The sequence below is a fragment of the Sinocyclocheilus grahami genome, unplaced genomic scaffold, assembly GCF_001515645.1.
Source record: "Sinocyclocheilus grahami isolate Dianchi unplaced genomic scaffold, SAMN03320097.WGS_v1.1 scaffold469.1, whole genome shotgun sequence".
Lineage (NCBI taxonomy): Eukaryota > Metazoa > Chordata > Actinopteri > Cypriniformes > Cyprinidae > Sinocyclocheilus > Sinocyclocheilus grahami.
The window spans coordinates 486,853-507,481 of record NW_015505648.1 but is presented as its reverse complement, the minus strand read 5'-3'; the positions used below and the strand labels follow the sequence as shown (position 1 = coordinate 507,481).

The following is a 20,629-nucleotide window of genomic DNA, read 5'->3' as shown; positions in this document are numbered from 1 at the left end:
AAATAAATTTAGTAGCAGAGCTACTGCAAGGGATTTTTGGTGCTGGAAATCCATTTATCCTTTGCTGAAACTTTCGCATCTTCATGGAGAGCGCAGGTCATAGTTGCTTAGCAACGGCAGACGCCACGGGAGCGCAAGCATAGAGCGCAGGCTACAGAGTGCTTTGGAAAGAAGGAGAAAGCGGCGCGCCTAGTGTTTTCCACGCGTTTTCAGGCGCGACATGCAAATGTGGTTTTGTTTTGAAGGAGAAAAAAAGCATATTGCTGGACTCGGTCGAGACCAACGAGAACATTTGGCGAGTCCAATGACCAAGTCCGAGACAAGTCCGAGTGCAAACACCAACGAGTCCGAGACAAGTCCGAGACCATAGAAAACTACAGCCCTAGCATGAACACAAAAACTTAATCTCCTGAACTGCTGTTACTGTGAGAGTCACTTAGCGGGAATTTTACCGTTTAATTTGAGAAAACTAGCATCATTATACTGTATTAGGGCTGGGAATCGACTCCTCATTCAGAGCCTTTTTCAGTTCAACAAAGCTTATCTATGGGTGCCTCTCAACGGAAGGCTGCATCCTACGAAGGCTGCACACATAAATTCACGAAAATGAACTAAAAGAAAACGAGTCGGTTCTGAGATCATCTGAATTTTAGGATGCAGCCTTCCGTTTGAGAAGCACCATTCACCTCCCTCATGCTCGCTAAAAGTGATTAGAAGTCTGATTAGTTTCCTTATTCGAATAGATAGTTTTAATGAACCAGTTCAAAAAAACGATTCGGAGGTTATTTTACGGTGGAACTGGCTTGTCCACAATTTTGAGCGCTGCACGACCGAATAGATCATGATGTAATCGAGGGTCTTAATCTTATTTCCATCTAAAATACTATTTTGTTAAAAAACATTTCTATCAGCCAATGATAATTATAAAAGAAAACGTCCCGAGCATAGATCAGTGGCCGAGAGCGCATCTGATTGACAGATAAACCACGAGCTCTATCAGTTATTTTTAATGTTCTGGCTATTTTGTTTCAGTGTACAGTTTGTTTATTTTGTGCAAAGCATACAGTCAAAGTAAACTTCATCATTCAGCTGAACTGTGCACATTTATTTTAGACACTTCACATTACATTTTTATTTTTTTGCGTTTCCCTTACCAAACATCGTATCTTGTCAGCAATAACCTGTCCATGGACTTTTTTGATTACTGCCAGTTTAAGTGCTGGTGATGCAATGTTGCCAGATATTGCTATTAAAATAAACAAAAACCTATAAATAAATAAAAATAAAGATAAAGATATCGCTGACCCCAAAGCGCAACTTCCTACTTTATTAACTTTCTAAAGTGTCAAATTAAGTGGAAAAGAAAAGTAAAACAAACGCTTATAATAGCTGGATCGGGCAACATGGAGGCTGCGCCCGCGCCCTCAATCACAACTCTCTCAAGCCTTGTTCACTCTGCCAGTGTCTCGCTAAACATTCTGAATTAAACTGAATTATACATGCAGACAGTCATATGAGGAGTTTAACAGCAAATGAGTCATTCAGAGAACAAATTTTATTTTTGAACATTAAAAATTGACCGAGGTCCGGACCTCGGTAACCTCATAGCTGGCTACGGGCCTGGTCATGGTGAGATTGTAGGTTTCTTCAATCTAAAAAAAAACAAGAATCGAAAACAACAGTGAGGAATCGATTCCAAAATTTCGGAATCGAACAACCCTATACTGTATACACACAAAAACTTCATGGCAACCTTTCAAAATAAAAGTACGGTTTAACATGTAACAGAAATATATCACCCTTATATTACTTTTGTACAGTATAATCTACATCTTTATTCCATTTTCTATCAAATTTAAATAAAACAATTAAATGATAAAAATAAATATTACAAACAGATTAATCACTTAATTGTAGAAAAAATAATACAATGATTAGCCTATTAAAAATGTTTAAAGGAATAGCCTATTATTCACACAATTTTTCTTCCATGTATTAATTTCAATAGTAAACCTCAGTTTGTTTGCCAAAAAATAAGTGTTTAATTTTATTTTTATTTAAAATTAATGTTTAATGACTTCATTTGATTTTCAGAAAAATTTAAAAAAGAATTTCTGGGGAAAAAAGAAAGAAAGTTTGTAGGGCCCTATTGTTCAAAATGTTGAAATTGAGACTTTTGGACTTATTTTTTCACTGAAATAAAATTCCACCGTTACGGATGTGACATTTGCAGTCAAAACCTGAAATAGGTATAAATTATATTTATTACCAATATATTGAACCATCTCTTTATGTTTTTCTAAACCGCTTAAAATAGAGTCCAGACATCAGGAAAGTATAAATCTATAAACATGTTTGTTTTATATTTTAAATAAGGGAAAAACACATGCGTTATGGACGTGACAAAAAAAAAAGGCATGGACGAGTTTCTGGGAGACAACATAGGCTATTTTGTAGAGTTTCTGCGATTTACAGTGCACAAACCAGAAGCAACAATATCTACCGAATGGAGAAGGGTTGGGTATTTACAAAGCATAAAATATCCGGTTTTGTGTTTCACAGGAAAAATCAATGTTACGCATGTGTCATCTCTCCGTTACGGACGTGACCGTTCTGAAAGCAGAGTTTATCCGACTATGAAAACGGCTATAAAAATGCTTTAAAACTTTAACAGAGATGTCTAGTGGGTATTTAATAGGGCTGCCCCCCACTAAAGATTTTTCCAGTTGACTCTAGTCGTTCGTCTAAGCCATTAGACTATTCAACTAATCGCGCATTTATATTAAATCAATAGGCCTACTAATCCATAATGAGCTTCAATATTCTGCGCTCAAGCACACGTATAAAGTTTGCCACAAAACACAGGCAAAAGTAGCCTAATGATTATTAATGTATAGAAAAAGGAGACATTTTAATTATTTATTAATAAACTGTTTTCTTCTCGTCTGCAAGATGAAATTCAGGTTCTGACTCTTATCTCTATAGCCTACTGGAAACGCCTTTAGAGAGAAATGCAGCCTTCATACATAATCAGGGAGTGTTTAATTTTGTTTTTAATTGGTTCGTTTAAAAGTAGACATTTCAAAATTTATATAGATATATTTCTCTATGTGAGAGACACATTCTGAGTTTTGGTTCTGTTTGGAGACGCGCTCCAGTTCACAGAGAGAGAGAGACGGCAGAAGCGCATCCTGTTTGGTTTCATTATTTTACAAAAGCACAACGTTTTGTTGTTATTATGAATTTACATAAATAAAATCAGTTTCGTATTGATTTTAAATTGTTTCATTATTAGGAAAAAAAATGCAAGTGATCGCGCGGACGCCTCCCTTTTTAATGCATGCGCATTAATATTCCACACAAACATTTGAACACGGGCCAAAAATATAGCACATTTATAGCCTATAGGTTAATGCTAGAGTTTGTAATCCACATTAAAATAAATCCTCACCAGTCTACATCCGAGACAGATGCCGTTATAACCTATAATTTGAAGGCTATTTGACGTTTTAAAATGATCTGACTAACGCCACTCCAATTCGTTGATCATATTGTTGATCAAGATTAAACGGATGCTGCTGAAAAAATGTTTTAATGACTTGCTTATGCATTAAATAACTGAGATGCAAAACAGGTTAAGTAAAATATTCTAATTATATGATAGGCCTTTTGAACAAATATATACGAATTTATACGACTAGGAAATGCGTATAAAATGCTTTAAAAACTTTAACAGAGATAGAGGGTATTTTAATAGGGCTGCCCCCCACTAAAGATTTTTCCAGTTAGTAGTCGTTCATTTAAGCCATTACTAATCGCATGTTTATATTAAATTAACATAATACTCCATAATTCCGCGCTCAAGTACACGCATAAAGTTTGCCACAAAGCACAGGCAAAAGTAGCCCAATGATTATGAATAAAGGAGACATTTTAATTATTTATTAATAAAATAATGTTTTCTGAGTCCTTGTCGGCTGCAAAGATGAAATTCATGAAATCTCCACTGGACGCGCCTTTAGAGAGAAATGCATTCACAGATTACATAATCAGGGAGTAGGCCTAGTCTATTTGATTTCATTTTGAATTGGTTCGTTTGAAAGTAGACAAGCTTTCTTTAGATATATTTCTCATGTAGCCTATGTAAGGCACCCCAATTTTAAGTTGTTTCATTATCAAGAAAAAAATGCAAGTGATCGTGCAGGCTCCTCCCTGTCTTGCTTGAGCATTCATTCTTTTCCGCACAAACATTTGAATAGGAATAATAGACTAGAGCACATTTATATAAGGTTAATGCTAGAGTGTGGGATCCGCATTAAAATAAATAAAATAATTAATAAATAAAATAGATGCAGTTATAACCTGCAAATTGAAGGCTATTTGATGTTTTAAAATGATCTAATTACAGGCCGATGCCGCTCCAATTCATTGATGTTGTTGATCAAGATTAAATTGTCGCAGTCATAAACTAGTTATAATGACTCTCATGAATGTGTTTTAATAAATCGTTATGCATTAAATAATAAAGATACTAAATGGGTTAAGTTAAATATGCTGAATATATATTGTACAAATATTTATAAAAAGTTAGACTGCGAATAAGATTACAGTTTCACATTTTGCATCTGCATAACAGTCTCACTCAGCAGCATGCACGCCGAACACGCAAAATCTTGCTCTCTGCTTGAATGCAGTGCTGATAGCGACACAAGTTATTTGAAACACATAAAATGTTTAAAGAAGATAATATTGACAATGAACATTGACATTTGAAAAAGTTTTGTCTATCTACTTCCAGAGTTTAGTTCCAACCTTGATCAAACATAATGTTTTTTGTAATTACACAAAGAGTAAAGTACCGAAAAAAGGTACGGTTGGGTACCGGCACTGAAATTCAGGTACAGATACCGGTACCATACCGGTTAAAATGTGAACGGTACCCAACCGTACTTAATACAGTCTGCTGCTGCATCAAGAAATGCAACTTGTAACACTGTTACTTTAGGAGAAAGCTATACATCAATTCTATGCAGTGATGCCGCCAGGGTTCTCTGGGCCAGAGTTCATCTCAGATAGTCAAAAAGACAGTGAAAATGTGTGCTGTACTCAGATGAGTCCACATTTAAAAAAAATTGAATTTCTAATAATAACTTTGATATTTATTATGTAATTACAGAATAATTATTATAGTTCCCTCTTGAGTCAATTACAAAATAAGACTTTGTCTATGTATTATTATATATACAGTATATATATATATACTGTATGTATGTGTGTGTGTATGTGTATATATATATATATATATATATATATATACAAATCGGTAAAATAAGTATTTGGTCACCTACAAACAAGCAAGATTTCTGGCTCTCACAGACCTGTAACTTCTTCTTTAAGAGGCTCCTCTGTCCTCCACTCTTTACCTGTATTAATGGCATCTGTTTGAACTCGTTATCAGTATAAAAGACATCTGTCCACAACCTCAAACAGTCACACTCCAAACTCCACTATGGCCAAGACTAAAGAGCTGTCAAAGGACACCAGAAACAAAATTGTAGACCTGCACCAGGCTGGGAAGACTGAATCTGCAATAGGTTAGCAGCTTGGTGTGAAGAAATCAACTGTGGGAGCAATTATTAGAAAATGGAAGACATACAAGACCACTGATAATCTCCCTCGATCTGGGGCTCCACGCAAGATTTCACCTCGTGGGGTCAAAATGATCACAAGAACTGTGAGCAAAAATCCCAGAACCACACGGGGGGACCTAGTGAATGACCTGCAGAGAGCTGGGACCAAAGTAACAAATGCTACCATCAGTAACACACTGCGCTGCCAGGGACTCAAATCCTGCAGTGCCAGATGTGTCCCCCTGCTTAAGCCAGTACATGTCCAGGCCTGTCTGAAGTTTGCTAGAGAGCATTTGGATGATCCAGAAGAGGATTGGGAGAATGTCATATGGTCAGATGAAACCAAAATATAACTTTTTGGTAAAAACTCAACTTGAGGAGAAAGAATGCTGAGTTGCATCCAAAGAACACCATACCTACTGTGAAGCATGGGGGTGGAAATATCATGCTTTGGGGCTGTTTTTCTGCAAAGGGACCAGGACGACTGATCCGTGTAAACGAACGAATGAATGGGGCCATGTATCGTGAGATTTTGAGTGAAAACCTCCTTCCATCAGCAAGGGCATTGAAGATGAAACGTGGCTGGGTCTTTCAGCATGACAATGATCCCAAACACACCGCCCGGGCAACGAATGAGTGGCTTCGTAAGAAGCATTTCAAGGTCCTGGAGTGGCCTAGCCAGTCTCCAGATCTCAACCCCATAGAAAATCTTTGGAGGGAGTTGAAAATCCGTGTTGCCCAGTGACAGCCCCAAAACATTACTGCTCTAGAGGAGATCTGCATGGAGGAATGGGCCAAAATACCAGCAACAGTGTGTGAAAACCTTGTGAAGACTTACAGAAAACGTTTGACCTCTGTCATTGCCAACAAAGGGTATATAACAAAGTATTGAGATGAAATTTTGTTATTGACCAAATACTTATTTTCCACCATAATTTGCAAAAAAATTCTTTAAAAATCCTACAATGTGATTTTCTGGATTTTTTTTTTCTCACTTTGTCTCTCATAGTTGAGGTATACCTATGATGAAAATTACAGGCCTCTCTCATCTTTTTAAGTGGGAGAACTTGCACAATTGGTGGCTGACTAAATACTTTTTCCCCCACTGTATATATATTCTATTAAATATTGTGTAAATGTTTTTTAATTTAATCAGTTTTGTATGTCATTAGATTATACAGATTTATCTATTTGTATTATATTCGGTGTCATCCACCCTGCTCTCTAAATATCATAATGGATCGGTCATTAAAAAAATCCATATTGTTCAACCTCTACTTACAACAGTTCATAACAAAGCAAGTGTTCTTGGGGTTCCCTGATAAAAAAGGAACAGCATATACAACTCATATGTGCAATAATTCAGAAAGTGTACTAAACAGAGAGCAGTCTGGACAGAAGTTTGAAATGTACATAATGGAATACAAAGATAAGAGCACTTTGAGTGCAAGCTGAAAAATCCATCTTGAGAGAAGAGCTCTATTCCAGTCTATTAGAGTGATGGGTGTGATAAGTGCATGTTGCTGGTGACTTGACTATGTGTGAGTGTTTGCATGCGATGGAATAATACCGGCTCTAGAGGAGACCATTAACTCTGACATATTCACAGTCCCAGCTGAGCAAGTAATCACATGTACAAGCTCACTGCTTCATTTCCATGGAAAAACAAATTATTGATTCTCATTAAGAGATTGATATGGCGCCCCAGAGCTGCAGGAAGAGAGACAGATGTGATTTCTTACCCTGCTTGAGCAGCTTAGGCTTGCAGCATGGGATCTGCTCTTCCCTGGAGCTCCTATCTGGAAGACTGGATCGATCAGGGCTAATTAGCTGGGGCTGTGATTCTCTCTCTCAGGGCTTCAGCTCTATTTGTGCATAAATTGAGTACTTTATTTATCTTGTTTTCTCATTCTTACAAATGGAGAGGCAGAGTTTGGGGAGAGGAAGAAAGAACATCAGTCACACTTTTTAGAAATTTAACAGACATGTGAAAGTATAGAGAGAGTGAGAGACTACAGTTTACATGCTTTTTTAGAGAGAAAAAACTGTTAGCCTTTATTATCGTATTTCTTGAAATTTGATAATATCCTTGATTCTGTTATTTTCCACTTTATTACTGTGAAGTTGCTTTGAAACAATCTGTATTGTTTAAAGAACTTCATCTAGGTAATTTGACTTTACACAATTACAGCCTCTGGAGTTTCTGTTCTCACAACTATCAAACCCAGGTGCATGTGTGCATTTGAATTTTTATGGTTTTAAAGGGGTCATATGATGCAATTTAAATTTTTCCTTTCTCTTTGGGGTGTTACAAGCTATTGGTGCATAAAGATCTGTAAAGTTGCAAAGACTAGTCTCAAATTAACAAAAAAGTTAAGAGTCAACCACGCCTACCTAAAACGGCTCGTTCTAACACACCCCCGCATGTCTACGTCATGATGTGGGAAGATTTGCATAACGCCGCCCAAATGTTCACGCAAAGAAAGAAGGCGTAACTTTGATTTTCTCTGTAGTATTGTTGCTGCCGCCGCTGCCATGTCGTGGAGACGCTGTGTGTTTCGTTGTGAAAGCGAAACTACTTGGTTTGGCCTTCCAAAAGAGGACACAACTAGAAATCAGTGGTTAAGTTGTATTTACAGCACTGTTCCAGAACAGTTCAAACCAAATAGTCAGATTTGTGCAGCGCATTTTATGGAGGACGAGGACTGTTTACTGGGAGAGTATAGCCTACAATGCCGGTGTCTGTTTCTATAAAGTGGGGCAATTCCAACTTTTGCAAGGACAGTCTGGCGCTTCTGACTCACAGTCTGTAATACGTTTTTTATATTTAAAGAATTTGCCACTGACGATTCAAAATCGAGTTTTGAGCAGTGTAGAATAGTGCTTGTTGTTTGTCGTTTCTCCGATCACAAATGCAGACATGGTTTTATGTTTACACAGCGCAATACGCACGCAGTAAAAAGACAGTATAAATAATTATAATCAGTAATTATGTCTCCACTGGATGCAACAAATGCCTCATTTATAATGGGTTTTAATGTTTTTGTCTCGTCGCTCCGGGATACGGCATCACAGTATGGTAGGGGCGTAACATATCCGTCACACGATTGAGGTTTTCGGCCAATCACAATGCACTGGATAGCTGGCCAATCAGAGCACACCTCGCTTTTTAGACCGATGAGCTTTGTAAAAATTTCAGAAAGGCGGGGCATAAAGGAGAAACAATAATGTACAGTATGTGGCAAATAATGTGGCAAATTCTTTCAAAAAAGAACCTTAAACCGCATAAACACATTGCATTACACCAAATACACAAAATAATGTTCTTTTTAGCAACGTCAGATGACCCCTTTAAACAGGTTGACTCTGTCTGTGCTACATCATTTAAAATTCTTTCTTCTCTTTCAGATTCCAGAGGAGCATGATTTGGAGAGTCAGGTTCGTAAGGAGAGAGAATGGAGATTCTTACGCAACGCACGAATACGCAGACAAAGCCAACGCATCACTCAAAGAGGTACTGGTTTCCAACTGTCAAACTGCATGAAATTGCTGTCTCAATTTAGCCAGTTCTAGTCATATATGCTCATAACATATACAAATATTTAGCAAAAGTTGCAGATGCTAATATCATTTCACTCAAGTCTACAGCAGGAATGTTTCTAGCCTTTCATCAATACTGGGGCACAGACCACCCCAAAAAATCAAAAAAGTGTCCCCAGTTTATTTATTTATTTATTTTTTATATTTCAGTGGATACAGCATCTAAAAATAGAACTTGCGTTATAGCTTAGTGTGTTTAAAGGGCTGTCACTTAATCAATATTTATTTTTAGTAATATTTTTTGGGGGACAGTGTTATTTCACTGGGGCTTGTGACCCAGCAAAAAGGCTCTAGCGACACCCCTGGTCTGCAGTAAACCTTTATCAGGAATGCTTTTAATCTCTGTACATTAGATCCTTTTTATATAATGTGGATTTCACAATAATAATTTAATGATAAAATAATATAAATATAATCTGGATTTCACAAGTGGAACTGGGTTGAACCAGTTATATGCTGTAGTTTTTGTGTGTAAAAGCCCCAAGCTTAAAAGAAAGCAATGTGCTTGGCTCCCTGTCTTAAGTCAGCGGAGTCTAAAACGGAATGGCTAACATGCTTACGTCAGTGCCGGCACGCATACACACAAGTGCGCAGGACTGATTGCGTCAGAGCGGAGGATCCTGCTCACTCTCGTGTGTCTTTCTCCTTTCATCACTCTCTCCCCCATCCTCCTCTCTGAAGCCGAGAGTGGGGCTGCCCTCATTCAGTCTAGCTGGAGGAACTGAATCAAATCCTGAATTCCCTCTGAGTTCCCTTCATGCATATTTTTTCTCTGATCTGCAATTCTCACACTGAAGTTCAGTAGTGTCACCCTTATTCATTTTCCTCAAAAACTTGTAAACCAAAAGACTGCTGTGGTCATTAGTAAAGCTCAAAATTTCACTAATTAAACCTGTACTTAACTGATCTATCCCTCTTGTGGTATTAGGAGTGACACGGTTAGATGATCAGATCTTCATTAACAGAAACCCAGGTGTTCCATCAGTGGTGAAGTTTCATCCATTTAACCCCTGCATCGCTGTAGCTGATAAAGACTCAATCTGGTGAGTGACTATATAACATACACAACCACATTCATCTACAACCAAAACTCTTTGAAAGAGAAGCATGTATAAGCAAGCATAAGACCATAATAACATTTGGATTTTAGATACCACTTTTCAGAGTACTGCACGTAGAACAATATAGTTTCCTTTTCTCATAATAACTTAAAAAATCTCTAATGTTGTTTTTTGTCACAACAGTTATGCTTTATTTTCACATTCCACCATTTCTTTTTGTATTTTTATTCCTGTATATCACTAGATTTTTGTAGCATATTTTTGTAAACATGTTGTTTTCTGCCTAATTAAAAGCTTGAGGGTTTAACTCTTTTAAGTGAAGAAAAATAAATTAAGACAGCATTGTAATTTTACTACTGTAGTATGAAGTAAAATAATATACTTAAAGTAACCAAGATCACTCCCCCATAGTCTCACAAAATTCTATGGGAAACACTGTAGAATGTGGTTTGTTATAAATCTCCTAATGACCATGGGATGACATATTTAGGCTATCTTTGCCCCCTCTTCTCTGTTACAACTTGAGAATATGAGTGTGCCAAGACAGATATTTTAATACTGTCAGTTTTAAACCTCATTTAGAAAAATGCTCATGGAGTTTTAAAGTATGCGAATCCATTTTTCCCCCTTATCAAATTCAGTTCAAAACACTGATTCGGAGATTTTTTTTTTTGTCATCACTCAGAAATATTCAGGCCATCTCATGTTGTGCATGCTTAAAATTGAAAATATAAGAGGTAAATATTGCCGTTTGTTACCATGTATTTGGTACATTGTTGCAAATAAATAAAAATGATTAAATATAACTCATAAATCATGCCCTGATTATTAGATTATTAGATATAGATATAAATCATGCCCTGATTATTTTTTAACAAAAGTTAGCAATATTGGCCAGCCATATTGCTCATATGTGTAACCTATATTGTAACATATTTTCAGAGATGTGATTTTTCGGATTTCCTTGTTTTCCAACCTCTGAGGGACGGCCCATGTGATTCGCGTAGATCCGTTTTTTTTTTTTTTTGTGGGGGTGGGGTTGGTTACTAGATGATGATTGAATTTGCGCAAATGGCCTTAAGCTATTGATTTGCAATTGCATTTGGATTATGTCACAATTTATGCGTCCACATATTGAAAACGCAATTGAAAATACAATTTGCTATTCTATTTGAAAATTGTCCGGAATATCGTTCCATACTATTAAATAAACTGCGAAACCATCATGGACGGAATGGTCCTGAGAGCGCTGCACGAGCTCGCGGCGCCATCTGCAGGACAGTTAAAAGCGTTCAAATGATTCAAAGCGCCAAACGCGAGTAGAATCAGCGCTGAAACGTGTTACTCATAAAAGCTGTCATAAAATTTGCAACGGTTGTGATGTAATTATATAATAGGCTGTAGTCTGACGCGCTACATGTCTGCTGTTATTGCATTTGGGAACGCAACATTCGTTATTAGAAACGTTTATACAGCTGCTGTTGTTTACAAAGAGAAGTTTCAGTATCGCATAATCCTCCAGAAATCATTCTAATATGCTGATTTGCTGCTCAAGAAACATTTCTCATTATTATCAATGTTAAAAACAGTTTTGCTGCTTAATATTTTTGTGGAAACAATGATAACACTCAAACATTTGTATAAGATTTTTTTTTAAAGAGAGCAATTAATAATTTTATTCATCATGCATGAAAGTGATAAAAAGTGAGTGAAGACATTTAAAATTATTTCTATTTAATAAATGCATTAACAAATTTAATTAATATGCTATATTTGATAAATGCAAATATATGCTGTTCATTAAACTTTATATTTATCAAAAAATGCTGAAAAATAAAGTGTATTACCATTTCCGCTCAAAATATGAAGCAGCAAAATTGTTTTCAACATTGATAATAATCAGAAATGTTTCTCGAGAGTCAAATAAATTGTAATAATTTCTAAAAGATCACGTGACACTGAAAACTGAAGTAGCCTAATGATGAAGAAAAATCTGCTTTGCATCACAGGAATAACATTACATTTGATAATATATTAAAATTGAAAACCTTTTTTTTTTTGTAATAATATTTCACAATATTGCTGTTTTGTTTGTTTTTGTACTTTATTTTGATCAAATAAATTCAGCCTTGATGAGCAGAAGATATTTATTTTAAAATCATTAATAATTGTAATGTTTCCAAAATTTTGGCAGGTACTTATAAAAATTCGATATGCTTTACTGTATAATATATTATTGTACTTTATTATAATATATTATATTATATTGTTATCATGATTATTAAATGCTGCTTTTTATTTTTTGAAGGACAATAGTATGTATTACAATATAAGATATATATTTTAATGTGCTAAAATATATTATTGTAATATTAAGTGCTGGGGGCGTGACTTGTGGCGTGATCAGGTTTTACTTCTTTTTTTTTTTGTCTCTAGCTGATCACATGCCTGTATTTTGTACCGTTATCTGTTCATTAGTGACATGTATTTGGCATGTTAGTTATACTTGTCAGTAGAGTTGCAAAGGGGTGGTAAATTTCCGGAAACTTTCCAAAAAAGTTTTCCACCTTTTTGCAACCCTACTTGTCAGTTATGCTAATATTCTTCCTGAACTCAAACTATCAATCTAGCTGGATGTGCATAGAGAGGCATTGTGAACTATTACAACTGTGTTCTGTGTATGTGTTGAACAGTTTTTGGGACTGGGAGAAAGGAGAGAGGTTGGATTATTTCTACAATGGGAACCCACGATACACACGCATTACAGCTATGGAGTACCTTAATGGGCATGACTGCTCTCTCCTCCTCACTGCCACTGGTCAGTTCACCTACTATTCATGTTGAAGCACACTTTGATCGGTTCTCATGTTTGTCCCTTTCTGTGCTGACTTGCTACATGCCACTTTTTGTGCAGATGATGGAGCTTTGCGAATTTGGAAGAACTTTGCTGACCAGAGGAATCCAGAGATGGTCACAGCATGGCAGGGGCTGTCCGACATGCTGCCCACTACACGAGGTTTGCTTTCACACTTATAAACTCTCTGTGAGAATACTGCTCTTCTTCTGTTTGCCAGTGTTTGGAAAAAGCTTTCGGAATTAGAGTAGAGACGCCCATGGGTGCTCTGGTATGAAAGCAGAATGTTGGTCATTATATTAGTTGTAGTTTTGTGGGTCTCTTTCAAAATTCTTTAATTTGCTGTTATATAAGACAAATTGGCAGTTGTGTTTATTTCACAATTGTTTGTGTTGGACAACATTTGTGTAGTATTTATTATCCTAACTGGAACTTTTGCTATTTTGGGGTATGCATATAATTTATATAACGTTAATAATTGGCTTGCTTATGTTAGATGCATTTATATTTTTTCAGTTATGCTTCTCAATGTTCCGTGATTAATGTTAGTTCCATCCCTACTTCTTTTCTGTATGTGGACAGACTGAAAATCTTATGAAAACTTTAAAACTCAGATCACTGCCAAACAATTGTTTTTGCGTCTGTTGAATTTGATTGATTTCAGATTACAAAACTGATAAGACTAAACCAAATAATATTATAGTCCAAGTGCCTTTTCATTATTCCAGGTGGATGATATTAGAACAAGTCTCATAGATAGTGGAGCTTACCTGGGTGCAGTCAGCCTCAACTTTGAGACACATTTTTTGGAATAGTTCACCTCACCTGTACTCCATGCGGTTCAATCATTATTTTTGTGTTTTTTATTTCCATAGAACACAAAAAGCAGATCATTATGTATTTGGCATACAACACAACTAGATATTAACTGTCACTGTCAAAAAGGACAAAAGCACCATAAATGTAGTTCATATAACTCAATTTAATAGATTTGCATGAGAAACAGATTGAAATGCATTGTTCTTGGAAATTTGGTTCTGTTCGAAATGTCATACTGCATAGTACTACGTACTCAATGTTTCTACAGTATGCTGTCTCTCCATATTCTGTATACAGCACAATATGCAAATGTATGCATTAAAGGGGTCATATGATGCGATTTAAATTTTTACTTTCTCTTTGGAGTGTTACAAGCTCTTGGTGCATAAAGAAGATCTGTAAAGTTGCAAAGACTAAAGTGTCAATTCCAAAGAGATATTCTTTATAAAAGTTAAGAGTCAGCCACACCTACCTAAAACGGCTCGTTCTAACACGCCCCCACATACCTACGTCACTATCTGGGAAGATTTGCATAACGCCACCCAAATGTTCACGCAAAGAAAGAAGGCGTAACTTTTATTCTCGCTGTAGTATTGTTGTTGCCACCGCCATGTCGTGAAGGCACTGTGTGCTTCATTATGAAAGCGAAACTACTTTGTTTGGCCTTCCAAAAGAGGACGATATCGCTTCGTCATGCCTTAATACTTAAACTTCGTGCTGTCGATCGCCGGATCGGCTTTCACCGTGGACAAAGCGGAGTCCAGCCCGGGGTCGTCACATGTGGTTGCCGCAGGCATCACAATATGGTATGGGACGTAACATTTCCGTCACATGCCTGAGGATTTCGGCCAGTCACAACGCACTGGATAGCTGGCCAATCAGAGCACACCTCACTTTTTCAGACCGATGAGCTTTGTAAAAATCGACGTGTTTCAGAAAGGCGGGGCATAGAGGAGAAACAATAATGTACAGTATTAGTACATTATTGCCCACTGCTCCGGGTGTGTGTTCACGGTGTGTGTGTGTTCACTGCTGTGGGTGTGCACTTTGGATGGGATAAATGCAGAACACTAATTCCGAGTATGGGTCACCATACTTTGCCACATGTCACGTATGTGGAAAATAATGTTTTTTGAACCTTAAACTGCATAAACACATTTCATTACACCAAATAATGTTCTTTTTAGCAGCATCATATGACCCCTTTAACTATCCAGATGATCTGCTAGATTTGTCAGAGTGTGCCATAAGCAAGTGCACACTTTAAAATACTGTATCCCAGGCAGTCAATCTTTATTGGCTCATTATGTGATTGAACTGACTAAAGACATATTTGCATAATGCCACAAAATAAAACTGCATATTTTATACTTTTTTAAACAGTGTACAGTGTACCATAGCAAACACAGCCTTTTGTGAGCACAGTATGCCTGACGAGCAATGATGGAATGCAAGATTTTCAGTGAATTATTTAAATTTTAGTCTGTTCTTCACATAAAGATATCGTAGAGCTGATCTCAGAACTGTCATTAAAACTGGTTTCTAGGACAGTTGCGGGGAGAAAGACCGGTGGCATAATCTGAGCCAGGTCATGGCTCCATCAGAACAGAAGATAGAGGGAAATCCTAGAATGTCCTTATGACCTTACCGCTGACTCCTAGCCAAATTTCAAATTGATGAATAAAATTTCAGCATGCATGTTGTATATGTATCCATGCTGTATGGCACTTTTACCTCAATTTTAAAGTGAAATGGTTTCATTCCAAGAATGCTTAAGCAAAAGATCAGTAGCTTTAATAGAAATCATAAACGTTAGTGTCCTCCTTGGTTGCTGTAGCCCTCATCCTTACTGCTGTTTCTCATTACTGTTTCCTTACCTACAGTAGCAGCTGCTCAGACATTCTTTTTCTTTCCTTCATTTACTTTAATAAATAACTTTTTGTGATTCCTCTGCAAAATCTGTGTATTTGTTTCCTCTATAATCTCTGTAAATAGGTTTCTCAGGGTCCTCTGTCTTTGGAAAGGAGGAACAAGGTTTTTGTCAGCAGTATGAATCTTTGAAGTTTTAATTCACCCAAAAACTGTCATCACTTATTCACTCTCATGTCTTACAAACTCCTGTTACTTAATGGTGCCATCTTCTGTAGACCATAAAAGGAGATATTTTGAACAATGTTTATACAGTTCTTTCACATGCATATACATGCAAATAGTCCATACAAATAATAAGCCTTTTAAAGTATATAGGTTTTCTGCAGCCTTTTGATTTAACACCGTTCTAACCAAACACAATTCAACAAAGTGATAGGCTTAAAAGGTATCTCTTCCATGATTTTTAACCGGTTTGTGATTGTGACAAGTGGCACTACATTTAGTCATTTACCCTTTTCTGTTTCTGCAACATTGTGCAAGGAAGCCCCTCTTTCTCTAAAATCTCATTGTACCAATGTACAATGCTTGCTAAAGGCCATTTTTCATTGATAATTTTGCCTGTTTGGCCTGATTCGGACGGCAATTGTTTCTCAAGGAGACGCAAGCGTTTTTCAACATTTACAGTAGTTAGTCTGTGATTTTATTGCCGTCCAAATTCAGAATGCTGGTGTTTTTCTCCCACCACCCTCATAAAAATCCCCACCCGAATTGCCTACAGTTTTTTGACAAACACCAAGGTCCTGTGGTAATTTAATTGCTGTCTGAAACTACATCTCTGAATCTACATAAAAATATAAGCAGCTTTGTTTACCGTATGTAAATAAGAGGTTGCATTAATTTGACATTGACTTAACTGACATCCATCATTTTGAGAGATAAAATGCGAGACGGAAAACAATTTCAGCTATAGTGCCTATTTTTGCCTATGCCTATTTCCCTATTTTTAAACAGAAGATTTAAATAATCAAATAATAAATAGGATATTATTAAATATTAATTTATTCTTATTATTCCAAGCATATGACATTTTATTTGCAGCAGACAATCATGCTCATACCACGTGAGCAGTGCGTTCGTAGGATCACAGAACTCAACTGTGAATAAATCACTGTCCGAATCCATGAGTTTTATCACTGAGGTGTCATGTAAGTTTATTTTTAGAGATGCCCACAAGAGACAATTACCGTCCGAATAGGGTTAAAGCTGTTACTTAGCATACTTTAGTACAATGGCTCCTTACTACGTTCTTGGAGTCACCCCATCACTTCACATTCATACAAAGGAGACATTCAAAATGTTGACTCCAGAAACATGGTTGGGAACCACTTTTTTTTTGTATACTTGGATTATAGCACACAAGTTGTTTTATGGTGTAGGAACTACTTTTGTGTTTTGTTTTTGGAGCTTGAAAGACACTGTATACTATATGGTGACTGTAACATTCTTCTTTTACTGCTAAGAAGGAAAGCTAGGTTTACAGCAACATGAATTGAATGACAAACTTTGTATTATTAAAGTGTTTCTTTAAAGAATTGCCATTTGCGATACCATTTTAATATAGATCTCCTAGTGTTTAATTTCAGTGGTGGACGAAGTACACAAATCAAGTACTTGAGTAAAAGATATGTATAATAAAATATTGCTCCAGTAAAAGTAGCCTACTCCTTTTTCAATTTTACTCGAGTGAAAGTACAAAAGTACTCGATTTGTTATGTACTTAAGTAAAAAAGTACTGATAGATTTATTTTGCAATTTTATAAAGGCTACTTAATTTAATCTTATATTAGTACATATTTTTTATAATCCTACTGCTCAAAATACCTGTGATTTTCCCAAAATAACCACTATATGGAGTCAAGATATATTTTTGTTGTTGATATGGACTACGTTGACGAGAGTGATGTAGTAATGTTCACTGTGAAGCTTACACTGCGATGTACCCGAGAGAAAACCGATTTGACCATCTGATTTTCACCAGTAAGAAAAAAAGTGTTTTAAAGCTTGTTGTTTTGCAGAACATCAAGTCAAGTCAAGTCACCTTTATTTATATAGCACTTTTAACAATACAGATTGTGTCAAAGCAACTGAACAGCATTAATTAGGAAAATAGTGTGTCAATAATGCAAAGTGACAATAGTAAACATTAATTTTTCAGTTAAAGGCAGTTCATCATTGAATTCAGTGATGTCATCATCCAGCTCAGTTCAGTTTAAATAGTATCTGTGCTATCAAGTCAACGATATCGCTGGAAATGAAGTGTCCCCAACTAAGCAAGCCAGAGGCGACAGCGGCAAGGAACCAAAACTCCATCGGTGACAGAATGGAGAAAAACCTTGGGAGAAACCAGGCTCAGTCGGGTGGCCGGAGGCTTCTCATAACCGAGGAAAAGAGTAGGGTATGGGTTGTCCTCTGTCAGTTTTTTTTCCACAAAGTGAAAAGAGCATACGTAAAGCGTTTTGGGGGGATTCTTTAAGTTCAGGTTTTTGAGCCAGTTTCGCTTAGCTTCGTCTTCTATAGGAAGGCGATGAAAACTGTACCTTCTCTCGCAAGTGCATTCTACTCTAACTTTAGGTTTGTGTATATAGCACTGTTCTTTAAGCCACAAATTAAACTTCGTCTGGTTATAAGTGGATCCACGGACAGCACAGGTTGTTCCATAGCTTTGTAATGCCATTTTAATATATTCCCGCCTGAAAAACAAACTGCACATAAACAAAACATTTCACCGTCGGCGCAACTCAGTCAACGCAACTACTACTTCCGGCGGAAGTTATACCCATAATGGTTTTTACAGCAGCGCCCCCAGGAAAAAAGTGGATAGTAGGGAATGAGTGGAATTGTTCCTCAGGTGATCTATAGCACACTATCTGATGCATTACTGTAGCTGAAGGCTGCATGGTTACAATTTTATCTCTAATAGTATCGATCTTGGAAGTAAAGTAGTTCATAAAGTCATTACTGCTGTGCTGTTGGGAAATGTCAACACCTGTTGATGCTTTATTTTTCGTTAATTTAGCCACTGTATTGAAAAAATACTTGGGGTTATGCTTATTTTCTTCTAAAAGAAGGTAGCAGTGATGGTTCTACCATACTTGTAACAAGGAGTAGAATTTACAGTTTTAGCTATATGATGTTTGCACAAGACTAAATAATGATCTGAGATATCATCGCTTGGCTGCATAATTTCAACACCATCAACATCAATTCCATGTGACAGTATTAAATCTAGAGTATGATTTCGACAGTGAGTAGGTCCTGAGACGTGTTGTCTAACCCCAATAGAGTTCAGAATGTCTATGAATGCTGATCCCAATGCATCTTTTTCATTATCAACATGGATATTAAAATCACCAACAATTAAAACTTTATCTGCAGCCAGCACTAACTCGGATATAAAATCAGCACATTCTTTAATAAAGTCTGTATGGTGCCCTGGTAGCCTGTATACAGTATCCAGTACAAACATCACAGGGGATCTATCATTAACATGTGCTTCTCTGGATAATGTTATATGAAGCACCATTATTTCAAACGAGTTATACTTGAAGCCCGCCCTCTGAGAAATACTGAAAACATTGTTATAAACTGAAGCAACACCTCCCCCTTTACCTTTTGGATGTGGCTCATGTTTATAACAGTAATCTTGGGGGGGTAGACTCATTTAAAATAATGTAATCATCAGGTTTTAGCCAGGTTTCTGTCAAACAGAGCACATCTAGGTTATGATCAGTGATCATATCATTTACAAAAAGTGCTTTCGTAGGAAGGGACCTGATATTCAATAAGCCAAGCTTTATCATTTGTTTATCCGTATTACATCTGTTTTTTTACATCACAGTTATATATTACATGAGAATAAGGCCTGAAGTTAGGAAGAACATTTGAAGAGTTTGGTTCCAAAACGCGATAAACGGCATTTTTACAAAAGTTGAGTTTCCGCCAAAATCAGTATTGTATCTGGTCGGTATTGAAAAGTAAATTTTTTATTTCACGCAAAATGCTATATCCGCAGAGTTATTCTGTCATGTTTTCTCCCTTTCTTTCCAAACCGAGACAAACGCCAGTTTCCCTTCTCTGCAGAATGCGATATATCCGCTCAACCAATCACAGCGCACCATTCCACGCACTCTAGACCGTAATGGCGGCGTTGTTTGAATACACCTGGCATCCTAGTTTTCCTCATCTACTTTTGTACTTTGTGATCAACAAACAAACTTAGGGCTGCACGATAAATCGCATGTGATTGTCATGCACATCTTGTCAGTAAAGCCGATTCTGTGATTAATAGTACCAGTTAATCTCCATCACGTGCTTTCAGATGGAGTGGCATTTAATACACAGAGCCATAGATCACGACAAATTATGAACGCGATATTGCGTAGCTTGTCAGTGTTAGTGTTTTTATTAATGCCATTTATGTGTTTGTTAGTACAGCATATAGCACTAGTCAACTAACTGAATGTAAAATGGCAAAGATGAATGCACTTTTGGAAGTTGAATGTAAGGGAAATGTCATTTTGGAATTTCTGTGGTCTAATGTTCTTGTTCATGATGAAATGTTATTTTATTGTTGTAATTAATGTATAGCAAACAAGATGACCCGTTGAATTCATTTTGGGAGCGATGATTGATGAATGTATTTTTAGTCCAGTGCCTGTATATAAGATTAGTATTTTTATCATATAATTATATTTTCATAATGATTTTTTTCTTCTCAAACCTTGTCTGTGGTG

At 36.6% G+C, this 20,629-nt stretch overlaps 1 protein-coding gene across 3 annotated transcripts in view; it reads left to right on the top strand.

Annotated features, from left to right (window-relative positions):
- Positions 1-20,629, top strand: part of LOC107553319 (regulatory-associated protein of mTOR-like) — a 302,737-nt gene that overhangs the window by 264,161 nt on the left and 17,947 nt on the right. For all 3 annotated transcript variants that reach the window (XM_016235517.1, XM_016235516.1, XM_016235515.1), the window contains 4 exons: positions 9,039-9,144; positions 10,159-10,273; positions 12,985-13,109; positions 13,206-13,307. In XM_016235517.1, coding sequence (XP_016091003.1) covers positions 9,039-9,144; positions 10,159-10,273; positions 12,985-13,109; positions 13,206-13,307 — 448 coding nt within the window. The remainder of the gene's footprint in view (positions 1-9,038; positions 9,145-10,158; positions 10,274-12,984; positions 13,110-13,205; positions 13,308-20,629) is intronic.